Source organism: Olea europaea, chromosome 13 (assembly GCF_002742605.1).
Source record: "Olea europaea var. sylvestris chromosome 13, O_europaea_v1, whole genome shotgun sequence".
Lineage (NCBI taxonomy): Eukaryota > Viridiplantae > Streptophyta > Magnoliopsida > Lamiales > Oleaceae > Olea > Olea europaea.
The window spans coordinates 18,541,832-18,559,920 of record NC_036249.1 but is presented as its reverse complement, the minus strand read 5'-3'; the positions used below and the strand labels follow the sequence as shown (position 1 = coordinate 18,559,920).

The 18,089-nt window shown below is 33.1% G+C and overlaps 1 protein-coding gene across 8 annotated transcripts in view; it reads left to right on the top strand.

Annotated features, from left to right (window-relative positions):
- Positions 1–3,481: 3,481 nt before the first annotated feature.
- Positions 3,482–18,089, top strand: part of LOC111407783 (zinc protease PQQL-like) — a 16,555-nt gene continuing 1,947 nt past the window's right edge. The window contains exons 1-6 of one of the 8 annotated variants that reach the window (XM_023037456.1): positions 3,482–3,683; positions 5,589–5,631; positions 5,765–5,851; positions 7,708–7,778; positions 17,234–17,292; positions 17,389–17,535. In XM_023037456.1, the coding sequence (XP_022893224.1) occupies positions 3,658–3,683; positions 5,589–5,631; positions 5,765–5,851; positions 7,708–7,778; positions 17,234–17,292; positions 17,389–17,535 (433 nt within the window). In that variant the 5' untranslated portion in view covers positions 3,482–3,657. Of the gene's footprint in view, positions 3,684–5,588; positions 5,632–5,764; positions 5,927–7,707; positions 7,779–13,790; positions 13,894–14,152; positions 17,175–17,233; positions 17,293–17,388; positions 17,536–18,089 lie in introns of those variants that run through there. The other 7 variants (XM_023037459.1, XM_023037457.1, XM_023037458.1 and 4 more) reach the window with 7 other exon arrangements.

Below are 18,089 nucleotides of genomic sequence, written 5' to 3'. Positions count from 1 at the left end.
TATATTTAAAAAGTCTCTACGAAGTACACTAACGACCTTGATTATCTGCTTTTCCAAAAATATACCGCATTTGAATAGCTTTCTCTTAAAATTATGATGTTCTCAATTCATTTAAATTTTCTTGTGCTCTTTTAGGAGTGGATCACCATGTCCCCCCTCGACCCCGGCCCCTTTAAAAATGCTTTATCTATGTGTCAAAAGAAAAGTGTGAAAATAAATTTTTTATCTTTCTTTTTGCAATCCACTAAAGACCAATTTTCCTGAGAGATTCTCCATGTCTGCCATGCTTGAAAACATGCTATTGAAAATTGAAGGCATCTGACAAAAGCTTGAATTATTTGGAAGAAGGGGAATCACTTCTGTCGAAAAATATCTGAATTATTTTGAAGAGTGACCCTTTTTACTGTTTAAAGTAATTCATTGGAATTAGACTTTGCTGTGATATGAACTTAATGATGAAATAAAGTATAGTTCAAATGAAAGCCAAAACAGTCATCTTCTTTTTTATTAGAACAGTTTGGGACTCATTTTCATGTAAAAATATATTTTAGAATAGTAAATTGATGGGAAATGTGTGAATTGTGATTAAAAAATGAGAAATTTTTTTTGATTTATGTGTAATATTATTTTAATAAAAATTGTGTGGTTGAAAAGAAGAGAGAGAAAAATACATTTTGAAAAAAAAAAAGGTACCAAACAGGAGCTAGGGCCAAGACTTCATTGTCGTAACCGAAACTTGAATTGCTACCTTTGAAGAAATGCTGCCAATAATCTTTGTCATACCTTGAGGACTTGAATATAGAGCCAACGTTGTCATTATTTGTTATTTTTTAGAGAAAATTGAATTTTTTTCTGTTGTTATGCTGGGGAAATGACAACAATGCCCTAGACATAAATATCACCATCCACCCTAATTGGAGGTAGCTTCGTAAATTCCACATTGTGGTGGAATGACATGAAAATAATTGGTCAACCGTGTGACAGAAAAGTTGAAAGCTTTCACGTAGCTCATTCTACGAAAGTTCTTTGTTAATACAGAGGAATTAATCCAAGTTGATAATTAAGCTCTTATTCGGCAATCATTCTTTCTCATTTTCCGTTTTACTCTTACTCATTTTTAACTACAATTCTCACCAAGAAAATATTTTTCATTTAAGCGTCAAATTTTTTCTTATTTTTTAAACACATATTCCCTCAAAATTTATTATTAAAAAACTCATTCTTTTCCCTAAAAAGAAAAAAAAGAAAAACTATCAATAAGACAAAGAATCGCTCTCTTTAATTTTTTAATTATCAAAATAATCTTCTTCTACTTAAAAATAGATAAATCACATATTTCATTATAAAAATATCTTTTGATCGAGTTGTAAGTCATTGGGGGTGGTATGAGACGCACATTCAATGATTAGACAAATAAAATGAAAATATTGATATAAATTCGTAACAAGATATTGTAGTTATATTGGAACATCAATTTGGTTGATTACCCTTCAATTTTTTTTTTTAATTGACGAGAGAGCCCGCAGCCGTTACTCTTCGGGTGCGCATTGGGAAAACCCTCAATCTGACGCAATAGTCTGCAAATCATGTCAGTCAGGTAAATCGCACTAGATATGCCCTATGCGACATGCTCGTCAATTTGTTTTAATCATTAAAAGGGCTATAATTATCAAATACCTATATCAGCAGTATTAAATGAAGACTTGCGCTTGTAGTCAACTCGTGCCTATCCAGGAACCTATCCTGTTTCTTCCTAAATCTGCCACTGAATTAAATTAAATCCATTCAATTTGTATGCATTATTAATTCCACAAAATGTCATTTATACCCTTTTTTTTAATACAAAAGCTTCAATTTTCTACCTAACTCCAATCACCATTCACCCGGCAGTTTCTTTGTAGTTTCTCGAGGAAGAATTATGCTGCCTGTCCAATTTAATAAAATATTTTCCTTTCACTTAAGTTTAATAAAATATTTTTGATAAAAAATTGTGGAATTTCTATGCATATATAATTTGAGGAAGAATGATGATGCACGTCCAATTTAATAAAATATTTTCTTTTCTCTTAAGTTTAATAAAATATTTTTGATAAAAAATTGTGGAATTTCTATGCATATATAATTTGAGGGAGAATGATGCTGCCTGTCCAATTTAATAAAATATTTTCTTTTCGCTTAAGTTTGATAAAATATTTTTGATAAAAAAATGTGGAATTTCTATGCATATTAATTTGAACTTCAAACTTTTTCTTATTTTTTAAACACATATTCTCTCATCCCCCACCCCCCGGCAAGAAAAAAAAAATGTATCAATAAGATAAAGAATACTTTCTCTTAAATTTTTTAATTATCAAAATAATCTTTTTCTTTACTTAAAAATAAATAAATCACATATTTCATTATAAAAAAATCTTTTGACAAGTTGCAAGTAGGGGTGGGCACGGGTCGGTTCGGTTCGGTTCTAAAGAGAACCGAACCGAACCAAAATTTTCGGGTATCTAGTAAATGGAACCGTCGGGTCCAAATATAATTATGGAACCGTTCGGGTTCGGTTCCGTTCAGTTTGGTTCGGTTCCATTCGGTTCTGTACTATAATTAAATTTTTAACATTTATAACAACATTTTATAAATATAACTAATGATACATTCAATGGTTTTGGAATGTTAAAGACTAGTAAACTATCTTGTTCAAATGATCGCTACAGTCAAAGTTTCGATCGGCGGAGGTCACAGCTTCGATCGGAGGTCACAGTATCGACCGACAATTGTATAGGTTTTGGAATATTAGCGAGGTTAGGAGGGTGAGTACGAGAGTCAAGACAACGTTATGCACTTTAGTGTAGGTGTTTAGGGTTATTTAGTGGATTAGATCTTGTTGGATTAAAAAATGAAACAATAAAATGGTTAATTGGACCAAAAATTAAAAAATTAGAAATGAAACTAATTACTGGGCTAAAAATTTGGATTTAGAAATTGTTAATTTGTTTAGAAAAATTAAAATTAAAATAATTTGATTTACTCAATATAAAAAAAATAAATTAGAAAGATTCGGTTCTTATTCGATTCTTCGGTTCTTGGTCTAGAACAGAGAATCGAACCGTACCCGTCGGTTTTCAATTCAGATGCCCGTTCGAGTATTTAATTTGACAAGAACCGTCGAGTTTGGTTCGGTTCGGTTCAGTTCGGGAGATTTGCCCAACCCTAGTTGCAAGGCATAGGGGTGGTATGAAACACACATTCAATGGTTAGAAAAATAAAATGAAAATACTGATATAAATGTTATAAGAAATAAATTTGTAGTTATATTGGAACATCAATTTAGTTGATTACTCTTCAATTTGTTTAAATCATTAAAAGGGCTATAATTATTAAATACCTAAATCAGCATTATTAAATGAAGACTTACGCTTGTAGTCAACTCGTGCCCATCCAGGAACCTTCCATGTTTCTTCCTAAATCTGCCACTAAATTAAATTAGATCCATTCAATTTGTATGCATTATTAATTCCACAAAGTGTCATTTATACCCTTTTTTTAATACAAAAGCTTCAATTTTCTCCCGAACTCCAATCACCATTCGCCCGACAGTTTCTTTGTAGTTTCTCGAGGAAGAAAAAGTGCATCAACGACGGTTTCTTTATAGTTTCTTGAGGAAGAATGATGCTGCTGGTCCAATTTAAATTGTAAGTCATGGTGTCGAAACTTTTTCTTTTCGCTTAAGTTTAATAAAATATTTTCGATAAAAATTTGTGGAATTTCTATGCATAATTGCACCTGCTTGGTTGTCTTTCTTTTAATAATATATAAGAGCAACTTATGCATACAGAAGACATCTTTAAATTCAGCGAGTGAAATTATTTATACACTCTAACAATTACTGTAAACGAGGAATTGAGAGTTTTGACTCTTTAAATTTAAAGATTCAAACACACTCTCTATTTTAACTTTATTTTAAGTCTATTTGAATTTATGTTTAAGTATTGATTCTCTAAAATAGAGAATATAAAAAGTCTTTAGGCACTACACTAATGTCCTTGATTATCTGCTTTTCTAAAATATACCACATTTGAATAGTTTTCTCTTAAAAATTATGATGTTCTCAATTCATTTACCTTTTTTTGTGCTCTTTTAGTAGTGGATCGCCAATTTTTTTTATTTTTTATTTATTAAAAATGCTTATCTATGTGTCAAAAGAAAAGTGTGAAAATAAATTTTTTATCTTGCTTTTTGCAATCCATTAAAGACTGATTATGGTGGAATGGCACGAAAAAATTGGTCAATTGTGTGATAGAAAAGTTGAAAGCTTTTATGTACCTCATTTTACGAAGGTTCTTTGTTAATTGTTAATGCAGAGAAATTTATACAAGTTGATAGTTAAGCCTTATTTGACAATCATTCTTTCTCATTTTCTTTTTTCCTCATACTCATTTTTAACTAAGAGTGAACCCTTTTTACTGTTTTAATTAATTCATTGGAATTAGACTTTCTTGTTATTGAACTAAGTATCTGTTTGATTGTAAGAATAAAATTCAGGTAGAAAGAAAATGAATTTCAGTTAATTGAATTGCCTAGAAATTATTTTACTGAGAATTGTCAATTACATATGTTTGATTGTTATAATTTTTCACCTAGAAATGTTGAAATTTTGGATCTTTTGGTGTTCTTTGGCCTTGTTTTTCATAAAAATTGTCAATTAAAAGGATGTAATTTATTAAAATTGTGAACAGAGTTTGCTTCCATTGTCAAAAAAAAAAAATGCTGGAAAGACCAATTTTCACCGAACCCATGGGAATTGGTTTTGTACAAAACCAAGGAGAAAGGTGACGTGGAGGGTGGGGGAAGGAGGGGCGGGGGGAAGAAGATTATTGCTATCAAACAAAGACAAAGGTGGAAAATGGAAAATTTTCTTCTTAAAAACAGGCCCTTAAAGATGAATAATTAACTTAATTTCAAATTAAAGCCAAAACAGTCATCTTCATTTTTATCAGGGTCTGAGACTTTATTGTAGTCTCTTGAACTTGTAATGCTACCTTTGAAGAAAGACTGTTAATAACCTCTCATATCTTGAGGATTTAAATAGAGCCAAAATTGCCATTAATTATTATTTTTCAGAGAAAATTGAAATTTTTCTCATATATCATCGGGAAAATGACAACAATGCCCTAGACATAAGTACCACCCTCCACCGTAATTGGAGGCAGTTTCGCAAAGTCTACAATGTGGTGGAATGGCATGAAAATAGTTGGTCAATCATATGACAGAAAAGTTTAAGCTTTCATGTGCCTCTCTCTACAAAAGTTCTTTGTTAATACAACGAATTCATACAAGTTGATAATTATAAGTCCTTGTTTGAGAATTATTTTCTCTCATTTTTTTTCATATTCATTTTCAACTTCAATTTTACACACAAAAAATAATAAAATGAAAAGACTGAAAACATAAATAAGGAAGATATAAATATTATACGAAACAAATTCAATACATGATATTGTAGCTATACTTGAACATCAATTTAGTTGATTATCCTTCAATTTGTTTAAATAATAAGAGGGCTATAATTATTAATGGAAATGTTTTCTTGCCTACAGTGAGAAGTTTTATCTTGCCCACTTGGAGGAAACCATAAATAAGGTTCTTTTGTCACATCAGTAAATGGACAATTTTATTCTATTCATTGTAGGAGAACTATTTCGTAATTATTAAATAGCTATATCAGCATTATTAAATGAAGACTTACTCTTGGAGTCAACTCATGCCCATCCAGGAACCTAGCCTGTTTCTTCTTAAATCTGCCACTGAAGTAGCTTCATATTTCCATTCATCGGCTTGGAAACCATTTCAAGAACACAAGGTAAATTGGTTTCTCTTCTCTTTTGGCTCATCAGCTTCTTGCCGTAAAACTCCAGCATTGTTTTGACTGTGAGAGGTAAAAGCCACTTGAATTTTTCATACAAATCATATTTCTTGCTTCATTCTTTCTGAATGTTACTATGAAAAGTTTTTGATGTGCAATATGTCCACTGTCCAGCTATTTCTTATGAAGTGTTTATAAATCTGAAGTCAGAGTTAAGGACTAAATGCTATAATTTTATCTTCTTCTTTTTCTGATCTTTTACTGAGGTAGGGTTTGTGTGATTTGTGAAATAACGAAGTTCGGAAGGGGATATGAATAGGTGTGATATGCGAAATTTAAATTTATCAAGTAATTAATAGCAATAAGTCACAATTAAATATATTCAGATAAATTAAATCACGCAAATCTAAACTTAGATATCAATTAGGCAGTTTAAATATAGAGCCAAAGTTCCCATTAATTGTTATTTATTTAGAGAAAATTGAAATTTTTCTCTTATTGCATTGGTGAAATGACAACAATGCCCTAGACGTAAATACCACCATCCACTCTAATTGGGGGCAATTTCGTAAATTCCGTAATGTGGTGGAATGGCATGAAAATAGTTGGTCAACCATGTGATAGAAGAGTTTAAAGCTTTCATGCACCTCTTTCCATGAAGGTTTTTTTGTTAATAAGAGGAATTTATGCAAGTTGATAATTAAGCCCCCATTTTTTTCATTCTTTTCTCATTAAAATGAAAAATATGACCCTTATTCATTACATCAAACTACCAAATTTGAATTTCTATCTCTTGTGTGGAACCTGTAACTACTATATTTTTCATTCTTATTTTCACAAAAATGGAAAACAAGCGGGGGCTAAATCCTTTTTTTACAATCATTTTTTCAATACTCATTTTCAATTTCAATTTTCACAATATATATATATATATATATATATATTCACTTAAGTTCAACATTTTTTCTTATTTTTTAACCACATTTTCTCTCAAAATTTACTATTAAAAAATTCGTTATTTTTCAAAAAAAATTGTGAGCCCCCGTTTGTTTCTCATTATTTGCTCATTAAAATTAAAAATAGGATCGTTATCCATCACATTAAGCTACCATATTTGACTTTCTATCTCTTGTGTAAGGTCCGTAGCAGTTATATTTTTCATTTTTATTTTTACATTAAGCCCCCATTTGACCCCCATTACTTGGAAATAAAAATGGGGAGAATAGTATTTTTTTGAAAAATGAGTAGTTGAAAAGGAAGGAAAAGTTTTCGATTTACGTGTAATATTATTTTATAGAAAATTGTGTGGTTGAGAATAGGAGAGAGAAAAATGTAATGTAATTTAATTTAATGGGGATCAAACGGGGGCTAATGTGTACCAAATAGAGCCTCAATATGATAAAGAATTGCTTCTTTAGTATTTTTTATTATCAAAATAATCTTCTCTTTACTTAAAATGGATAAACCACATCTTTCAGTGGAAAAGTATCTTTTGATCAAGTAGCAAGTCATTGGGATGGTATGGGAAGCATATTCAATGATTAGAAAAATAAAATGAAAAGACTGATAATATAAGTAGTTATACTTGAACATCAATTTAGCTGATTACCCTTCAATTTGTTTAAATAATTAAAAGGGCTATACTTATTAACTAAAACGTTTTTCTGCACACAATGAGAAGTCTTATATTGACTACTTGAAGAAAATCGTACTTATAACTCTCACATTTGGAGAGAATCATAAGTAAGGTTCTTCTACACAACATCAAGTGGGTAGTCTTACGTAATTATTAAATACCTATATCAGCATTATTAAATGAAGACTTACTCTTAAAGTCAACTCGTGCCGTACAGGAACCTCCTATTTCTTCTGGCTCATCAGCTTCTTGTTGCAAAAACTCCATCATTAGTTTTGACTTTGAGAGGTAAAAAACACACCGTCTTTTAACAAAATTAGTTTTTATTTTTGAATTTTTCATACAAATTATATTTCTTGCATCATTTTTCTAAATGTTATTATGCAAAGTTTTTGATGTGCTTATTGTCCAGCTATTTCTTCCAAGTGTTTATAAATTTGAAGTGTAGAGTCAAGTTCTAAATGCTATAATTTTATCTTCTTTTTCTGTTCTTTTATTGTGGTAGGGTTTGTGTGATTTCTGAAATGATGAAGTTCGGTCCAACTAACACTTAGAGGGGTGAATATGTATCATATGCGAAATTTAAATTTATCATGTAATCAATTGCAACAAGTCACAATTAAATATATACAAATAATTTAAATCATGCAAATCTAAACTTAGATATCAATTATGCAGTTTAAATATTGCGAAAAGTAAATAACATCAATGAGTTACCGTCTGGTCCAAATACAACTAAACATTTGTAGATTTTGATCCCCAATCTATTGACGCAACGAAAGAAAGGAATTCAAGCGAAAACCTTAAGAACAAGAAATTTGGAATCCAAAATAAATTCACGAATTTATTAATGAAAGATAAAAAAACGAACTAAGCCCTTATTTATAAGGATTTACATAGAAACATAGTTTAGAACAACTAAAAGTAATGAAAAAGAAGTTTAGTCAAACTAGAATTGTAAAAAAATGAAAATAAACGAATTGACAAAAATAGCGCTAAAACTTTAAAAATCAATTTTCGAGGCCTAAACGAACTAGAACGGTCGAAATTCAATGTACATCACAGCGTAGCCCTGAGTATTGTTCCCTCGTCGTTCTCCTTCCAAAATGGCCTTATGAGAACGATCCAGAATCAAGATGATTTATTTCTACTAATTCTCTTTTTTCAATATACCCGATATGTCCTACATCATCTATAATCACCAAGGAACTTCTTGATTACATGCTCCAGCACAAGCTCCAGAACTCTGAAATATTTTATCTCCTGTGGATTTCCAAAAATGAACCCGTTCTTCACAATCTGAAACTCTAGTCACCTTTCTAGATCTTAAAAACCCTTATAGATGTAACAATAGATGTTGATTTAATGCTTTGAAATTTTGATTTTTTGATTATCTGATTCATTTGATCTTTGAAAATTGATGTTTGATAATCAAAATATGTTGTATAGGATCAAATAATGTTCAACCACACTTTAGGATGTTGAATGACTTAAAATAATATGAAGTATTTGGGTTGAAATAGGATTGGAAAACTTTGTAAAAATCATGAAACATGCATTGGCTATCCTAATCGTGCTCGAGTGCCAATGTAACTGCCATTGAGCGGCGGGCTTCTTGTAGGCGGTTGAGCTCCTACTTGGCGTACACGAGCGATTTTCTAGCTATTTTTTCTCCTTGGTTCATGTTTGATCTTCTTAGCTCCTTGTGAACCTATACCACTATCCCAAACAACTTTTTGACTTTAAATACAACTCTACTACTTTGATTTGGTCTAGAATTTGTCAATTTACAATTTAAACCTAACAAACTCCTCTTTTAGCATTCTGTGACAAAATTAAGTGGTGTTTGATCATTTTTCCTGAAATACATTCTCTCTTCTTTTCAACAACATTTTCTTCATTCAAATAATATTGTATGCAAATTTAAAAAATTTCCTTCTTTTTTAACCACACATTCTACCTTAATTTACTATTTCAAAATACATTCTTTAAAAAAAAAAATGTAGCTCAAAAACACTCTAAGTATTACAAAGACAAATTATGAAAAATTAAACAACTTCTATCTACCCAAGCCCCAATGACTCAACCGTATCTTGTTTTCCTTGTCTAACTTATTTCCTAAAATCAACAACTCAAATACCAAGTGTAAAACTGCGTGAAATAGTTATAGAAATAACATGTATCAGTTGACATAAATAATATGAGTATTAAACTAGATATATTAAGACATAATATTAATGTTAAGCAAAACACCAAAATCAATATCAATACTATAAACATCAAAACTTAATATGGCATAGCAAAATATCAAAAAAATTAAATACATATCAACTACAACATTCATACATCCGACTCCTATATGTCTCACTGTCCTCATCTCCATCATTCCAATGTTGGTGAATGCACTTTGCATTAGTCTAGAGAGCAGCAACATTAGCAATAAGGCGCTCAGAGGTGGATTGTAGTAGGGTAATGTCAGCCATCATACGAGCCTAGTGCTCAAGAAAAATAGATAATTGGCCCATAATCACCACTGAGGGGTCAATAGGACCAAAAGCAGGTGGAGGAACAATAGCAAAGGTCGAAGGTATATCACGATCAAACGAAGTAGGAACATCATGATTAGATGGAATAGAAATATCGAAAATAGGATTAGAAAATGGAGGTGAGACCTGAGGAGGCAGAGGTAGTTCATCGATCGACTTAGAAGAATTAAGAATGTGATACTTACTCTGAGCTAGAGTGACACGACCTGTCCCGATCACCCGATGAACCCGAAATGCGACGTACGGTGATGGTAAATGTTAACTAGATGTCAGATCTATCACCAAGGCTGATTATAAATTACTACAAAATATGCGACAAAATCAAATGTTTATAAAAACAAAGTGCAATGTGCCCAAAATAATTACTTCATATTTTACCAAAATGAATCATATCACTCAATATGTTATGTGACTCTAACTCTTAAATCACCAGACTCTTCAAGCTATCAACGATCAATATTACCTGTAAGAATAATTTTAGAAAAATATGAGCTGATGGCTCAGTGAGTGGAAGAGTTCGAAAATATTTATACTTTCTCATTTAAACATTTTTATCAAACATCGAGTTCATATCGTTTAATATTTTACATGATAGCCTCATACAAGTATAGATAAAAATTGAGACATTCTCATAACACTGTAAATATCATCTCGTAATCACGATATAGTCATCAGCTGATATCTATACCATCATCTCATCACATCACACGTGATCCACAAAAAATGTACCCTCCGACTAAAATTTGAAAGTCATCCCTCGGGCCAAACACTTTTGCCACGGGCCTTTGACCCCCTCCGTGAACGAAAGCGGGTCTCAAAGATCTCTAATAATCAATTTTAGAATACGGTCAATGCCTCTCAGTGAACTATATGTGCACGGTCACGGCCCTTTCGTTCCCAGTCGACCCCTTAATGTAGTATAGAACACAGTCAAGGCCCCTCGGTGAACTAAAAGAAGTATATAATTACGGATACTTTTATGGTCGATCTCAATATTACATGTCTCCCATTCCAAATCACAAATATTTTTACATCTAATCTTTGAATTCCAGAAATATCATAATGAAAGAATATTTCCAAAACAATTGTGTAATCGAACATATAAACGCACATAATGTATTAGTATAATTAATATATGAATTTTTAAAAATTTATAAGTTTTTCCAGTCACCGAGTTCTTAGCAATGAACTAGCTAGGTTTGTTGACTTTCCCCACTTCTATATCCACCTCCTGAATTGACAATATAATTACTCGAATCAAGACCAAACATGTTAAATATAATTCCTCATTTAAAGAATTTTCCACTCGGTTCACTCAAGTCCACTACTCAATTATTTCCTTATTCAAAGTAAATTATAAATAATAATTTACCCAATATATATAATCAATAGTAAATCTCATTAGCCTAACTATTCAGTTCCTGTTCATTTCTCCTTCAATAAAATTGACACTCATTCTAATTATTTTCCCCCAATACATCAAATTATAGAGCTTAATTTCAAGGTACACGGGTGGCTGATTATTATAATTGTTTTTCTTTACCAACTATACTTAATTGATATTACTTAATAATCCTTCTTTACTTAACTAATTAAAAAGAATTCGATTTAATTTCTACCCCATGTCATGCACACCAACTAATTAGAACAGAAAATCAAAGTTTTTCTTTACCTTAAATTGTACCCCGAATACAAGATTAATTCCCAACAAAAGATAGTAAAATTTGATAATGATTTCTTCCCCTCCTTCCTCTCCAACCTTCCTTTTTCCCTTTTCTCTTCCTTTCTTTCTGCCCTAGATTTTCTTTCTCGCCTGTGTTCGTATAAATATGTTTATGCAATTGATTTGTTTGAAATGGATTAATATGAAAGTCTTTCTCCACCAATCGAGCTTTTATTTTTCTTCTTTCTTCCTTAATTTTTTTTCCCGACCTTTTCTTTTCCTCTTTTCTTCCTTCCCTTTTTCGATTTCGGCTGCACCATTTTTCAGCCCGTGTGTATTTGTAATATGAAAGGGAATGAAAAGCTTCTACAAATGACACTTGTCTTCTACCACTCCCATATTTGCATTCAAGTCCCTCCTTTGATGTTTTATATAAAATCTAGTCATTAACTTTCCATTCTTGTAATCTAATCCCTAAGTTTAATTGCTTAGACCCTCAAATATTGTCAACTGCAAAATAACCCCCTAGAAAATAATTTATTCCATCTAAGTCCCTATTTGACTTGACTAATCGAACCTTTGACTTTAAAATACAAGCTTGACTTTGACTAAGAATGAGTAGGATGTAACATAGAGTGACCTGGCCAATAGGCGTAGTACACGCTCAAGTTCTCCATTGGGAAATGTAACTGCCAAATTGATCACTAACCTCTGAGAATGAATTTTGAAAGTATGTACTCTAATATCCTTGATTATTTTCTTTTTAAAAACTATACCACTTTTGAATAGTTCTCTCTTAAAATTATGATGTTCTCAATTCATTTACGTTTTACTTGCTCATTCAGTAGTGATATCATCATGTTTTATTAAAAATGCTTATCGAAAATAATTTTTTTTATATTGCTTTATGCAATCCACTAAAGACTAATTTTCCTGAGAAATTCCCCATGTTTACCATGCTTGAAATCATGCTATTGAAAATTGAAGATATCTGACAAAAGCTTGAATTATTTGGAAGATGGGGGTGTCACTTCCGCCGAAAAGAGTGGACCCTTTTTATTGTTTAAAGTAATTCATTGGAATTAGACTTTCTTGTAATTGAACTTAAAGATGAAATGAAGTATAGTTCAAATTAAAGCCAATACAATCATCTTCATTTTTATTAGGGCCTAAGACTTCATTGTCGTCACGGGAACTTGAATTGCTACCTTTGAAGAAATAATGCCAATAATCTTTGTCATATCTTGAGGATTTGAACAAGGAGCCAACGTTGCCATTATTTGTTAATTTTTTTTTTCTCAGAGAAAATTGAAAATTTTCTCTTGTTGCATTGGGAAATGACAAGAATGCCCTAAACATAAATACCACCATCCACCCTAATTGGAGGCAGTTTCGTAAATTCCACATTGTGGTGGAAGAATGATGCTACAAAATGGGGCTGTGACAAGCCCTTGATATGAAAATTTAAAAAATTTTAAACTTCAGATAAGGGGCAACCCCTGTCATAGGGGCTTGTCAAAGGCCCCTATTTGAGCAGCATAATTCGTGGTGGAATGGCATGAAAATAATAGGTCAACTGTGTGATAGAAAAGTTGAAACCTTTCATATACCTCATTCTACGAAGGTTCTTTGTTAATACATAGGAATTTATACAAGTTCATAATTAAGCCCTTATTTGACAGTCATTCTTTCTCTCTCATTTTTCCCTCTCATACTCATTTTTAATTACAATTCTCAGCAAAAAACTATTTTTCATTTAAGCTTCAAATTTTTTCTTATTTTTTAAACACATATTCTCTTAAATTTTATTATTAAAAAACTCATTCTTTCCCCAAAAATAAAAAAATAAAATAATCTGTCAATAAGATAAAGAATCGCTGTCTCTTTAATTTTTTAATTATCAAAATAATCTTCTTCTATTCAATTTAGTTGATTACCCTTCAATTTGTTTAAATCATCAAAAGGGCTATAATTATTTAATACTTATATCAGCATTAGTAAATGAAGACTTAAGCTTGTAGTCAACTAGTGCCCATCTGGGAACCTATCCCGTTTCTTCCTAAATCTGAGCTTCACATTTCCATTCACCAGCTTGGAAACAATTACAAGAACACAAGGCAGATCGGTTTCTCTTCTCTTCTGGCTCATCAGCTTCTTTCTGTTAAAACTCCAGTGTCAATTTTGACTTTGAGAGGTAAAAAAACACCATGTCTTTTAGAATAATTAATTATTATTTTTAAATTTTCATACAGTTTATTTTTCTTGCATCATTCTTTCCTAATGCTATTATACAAAGATTTTGATGTGCTTATTGTCCAGCTATTTCTTATCAAGTGTTTTATAGATATGAAGTGTAGAGTCAAGATCTACATGCTATAATTTTATCTTCTTCTTTTTCTGTTCTTTTACTGAGGTAGGGTTTGCGTGATTTGCTTTGTGCGTCTTATCTGTAGGCAATACCATGGGTGACATGCTAGCAAACATTGCGGTGAATGCAGCAAGTGATTATTACAACCTTGAGACAAAAATGCAAAATCTTAAGAGGAAGCTTGAACTACTCAATTGTCAAGAAGCTGATGTGGTTGCAAGGCTAGGAGAGGAAGAATGTCTTCCAGGGAAAAGGCGAAAACATGTGGTCCAATATTGGTTGAGTGAAGTAGTATCAAAGCAAAAAGAATTTGAAAGCTTGGAAGCAGATGTGAACCAAAATAGACGGGCTTGGCGTGTGTCCTTGGCAAAACGTGCTGATAAAATGTTTGAGGAAGTGACAATACTTACTGATCAAGGTGCATTTTCTGAGGGAGTTGTACTAGCTGTTAGCGAGACAATAAAGGAGAAATTTGTAACTGCAGAATGGAAAGGCCAAGGTTTTAAAGAAAAATTCCATGGAGTTTGGACGTATTTATTGGGGAATGGGGTGTCAAGTATTGGCATCTATGGTATGGGAGGAGTTGGTAAAACAACTCTGGCACAATGTATCTATAATGAGCTCAAGAATGAAAATTTGTTCTACGGTAATATATTCTGGTTCACCGTCTCACAAGATTTAAACATTTACAAGTTACAGAATGACATTGGAAAAGCATTGAATCTAGATCTTTTCGATGAAGATGATGAGCACAAGAGGGCAGCCAAATTGGGTTGGGCCTTGGAGAGAAGAAAGAAATTCGTACTCATTTTGGATGATGTCTGGAATTCTTTTCCGTACCAGAAGATTGGAATTTCTCCCTCTCATGCTGAATATGAATTTAAGATGATAGTAATTAGTCGATCACTAGAGGTGTGTCTTAAAATGGAATGCCAAGAATGTCTAAAAGTTGATATTCTTTCGGATGAAGAAGCTTGGGAGCTATTTATGAACAAACATAGCAATGGCAAAGAACTTCCACCCAAAGTCAAAGAGATAGCAAGAGAAGTGGTAAAGGAGTGTGCTGGTTTGCCTCTTGCAATTGTCACCATGGCTGGAAGCTTGAGGGGTGTGGTTGACATTCGTGAGTGGAGGGATGCCCTGGAAGAACTGAAAGAATCTTGTGTGGGACAAGATGACATGGAAAATAAGGTGTTTCCGATACTCTTGTGGAGTTTTAATCGATTGAGGGATCCAATACTAAAGAGTTGTTTCTTGTATTGTTCTCTGTATCCCGAAGACTTCCATATAAATAGATACGAATTGATCCAAAATTTTATTTCAGAGGAGATGATGGAAAGAAGAACAAGCAGGCAAGCATACTTTGACCAAGGTCACAAAATATTGAATAAATTGGTGAACGTTTGCTTATTGGAAACATGGGGAGGCGAACATGTGAAGATGCATGATCTAATAAGAGACATGGCTTTAAAGATCACTAAAGATAAATGGATGGTAAAAGCTGGACTTCAGTTAAAGGAAATACCAAAGGAGCAGGAATGGAAGGAAGATTTGGATAAGGTTTCCTTAATGCGAAACAATATAAATAATATTTGGAGCGTCGCATCACCCAAGTGTCCTAAACTTTCAACCTTGCTTTTAAACTTCTGTCCTCTGAAGTCGATTCCAGATTCATTCTTTTTGCATATGCGTGGCCTGCATGTTCTCAATTTGAGTAACACTCTGATTGAGTACTTGCCCAATTCCATCTCGGGATTGGAGGAACTTAATGCATTATTGCTCGGAGGTTGTCAGAGACTCAAGTTTGTGCCACCATTGGAAAACCTCAAGGCACTGAAAGAGCTGGACCTCAGTTATACTGGCATTAAGGAAATACCCCGAGGCGTGGAAAGTTTAACCAATCTCAAATGCTTGGACACAATTCGCTCTTGTATAAGAAAAATTCCAACAGGGATTTTACAAGGACTGTCACTTCAGCGTCTCTCACTCCCAACACGGATGAGAATACCAATAGATGAAGTTGCGGGATTGAAACAACTGGAAGAATTTTATGGCAAATTTCACAGCATGCATGATTTCAACATATTTATAAAGTCTCGACCAAGTGATGGGAAGCTCAATTTTTTTCATATTCTAGTAGGTAAGGATATTATTTATGAGAAAAAACTCTTCTTTCAAAGGTTTGAGGTTAAAAGGGTAACTTTTGGAAAAGACAGTCTAAAGAAAGGCAAAAGAGGCAAAGACGAGATTATGCTGCCACGAAATGTCGATTTCTTGATGTTTGACAGGTGTGGTCTGTGTAGCTGCTTATTTGATGATATCCAAGGATTAAATAGTGCTACAGAATTGAAGACCTGCTCTGTTTACGAGGAAGGAATAGTGTGCATTCTGAGAATGTCGCTTGAGATGGAACAACCGATGGTGGAAGAAGAACAACAGTCTAGCTTGATGCCACTCTATTACCTTGAAGATTTGAACCTTCAGAAGTTGCCGAATTTTATTGGTCTCATCAGGTGGGAAGTAGCACCAGCAGTTGCACCACTTCCACGTGGCCTTTTTTCTCACCTTCGAAAATTGTTGGTTGTGCAATGTGGGAAAATCAAGAAGCTTCTCCCTCGGAGTTTGGTACAGAACCTTCATAACCTCAACGAGCTGATTGTTGGTTCATGTGCAAAACTGGAGGAGATAATAGGAGATGAAGAAAGTGATGGAGGCTTCAGTGCAGAAAGTAATACCGTCATCACCCTGCCAAGGTTAAAGATTTTGGACCTTAGAGATCTGCCAGAATTGGAAATCATCTACAAGGGGACAATAATCTGTGATTCCATTAAGAAAATTCATATGGAGCGTATTACAAAAGTAAGGAAGGTGCCTTTTTCTCTGCCGCCTCTCGCAGTGACAGCAATGAAGGAAGACGAGGGAGGATGGTGGGATTCATTGGAGTGGGAGCAGCCCAATGCCAACCGTGTTCTTTAAGCCTTCGTTCATTCTACTGTTAGGCCTATTAATGTGTTGTCTGGGCTTAAATATGTAATTATTCTCTGTTCTTTGGGCTATTTATGGTTGTGGGCTTATTAGGTCGAAATTAAAATCGAGGCTTTGTTTTCGGCCCATTTTGAAACATTTAAATACTGCAAGGCCCTAATTCAGTAATTCTCGTCTTTAGCTCCGTTTCTTCCCAGTGGCTTCTCTCTGGTTCGCTCGACTCAGAAAAATCAGTCATGGGTAAATTAACCAAATAATCATAATCTAAGCATCTGTTTCACATTTGTTTTGACTAGATGATTAACGACAATGTGATTTGATTGTGTAGAATTGCAGGTAAGGTTCACGGATCATTGGCTCGTGCGGGTAAGGTCAGAGAGCAGACTCCGAAGGTGGTGAAGCAGGATAAGAAGAAGAAGCCCCGTGGTCGTGCCCACAAGCGGATGCAATACAACCGCCGCTTCGTCACTGCTGGTAATTTATGTGCGTCAATGCTAATTTTATGTTTTGTTTTCTAAATGGTTTTGTTTGTACGAGAAATAAAATATGAATAATAGTTTAACGTGGTGTTTTGGATTCTGGCAGTTTAGTACTCGAGGAAAAGTGTTCTTGCTATTTGCTGGACACAATCTATCCATGTTATGGAATTCGCAGTGTTTAATTTGAGATAGAGATTGCTTATGTTTTCATTGGAAACTATGTCAGTATACATTAATTGGTTCTTAGAAAGTTGTATCAATACAGCCACCCTGTGGAACACATGACAGACGCTTAAAACCTGCTTACTGAGGGTTTCTAATTAGTTATAAGCGCACACACTGAGTTTCAAAGTCACTTGCAGTTAGAGTGATGTTTATGTCATTGATATGACTACATTGGGAAAAAATCAACTTTAAAATAAGATTGTTAAGGTGCCTCAAGTTGGTATAAGCTGGCAAAACCAAAACTCGACTACGCGGATGCAATCAGAATCACTTTTTATTTTGTGTTTCTTTTTTCGCTTAATTAAAATTAAAACTATTTATAGGGTCGTTCGA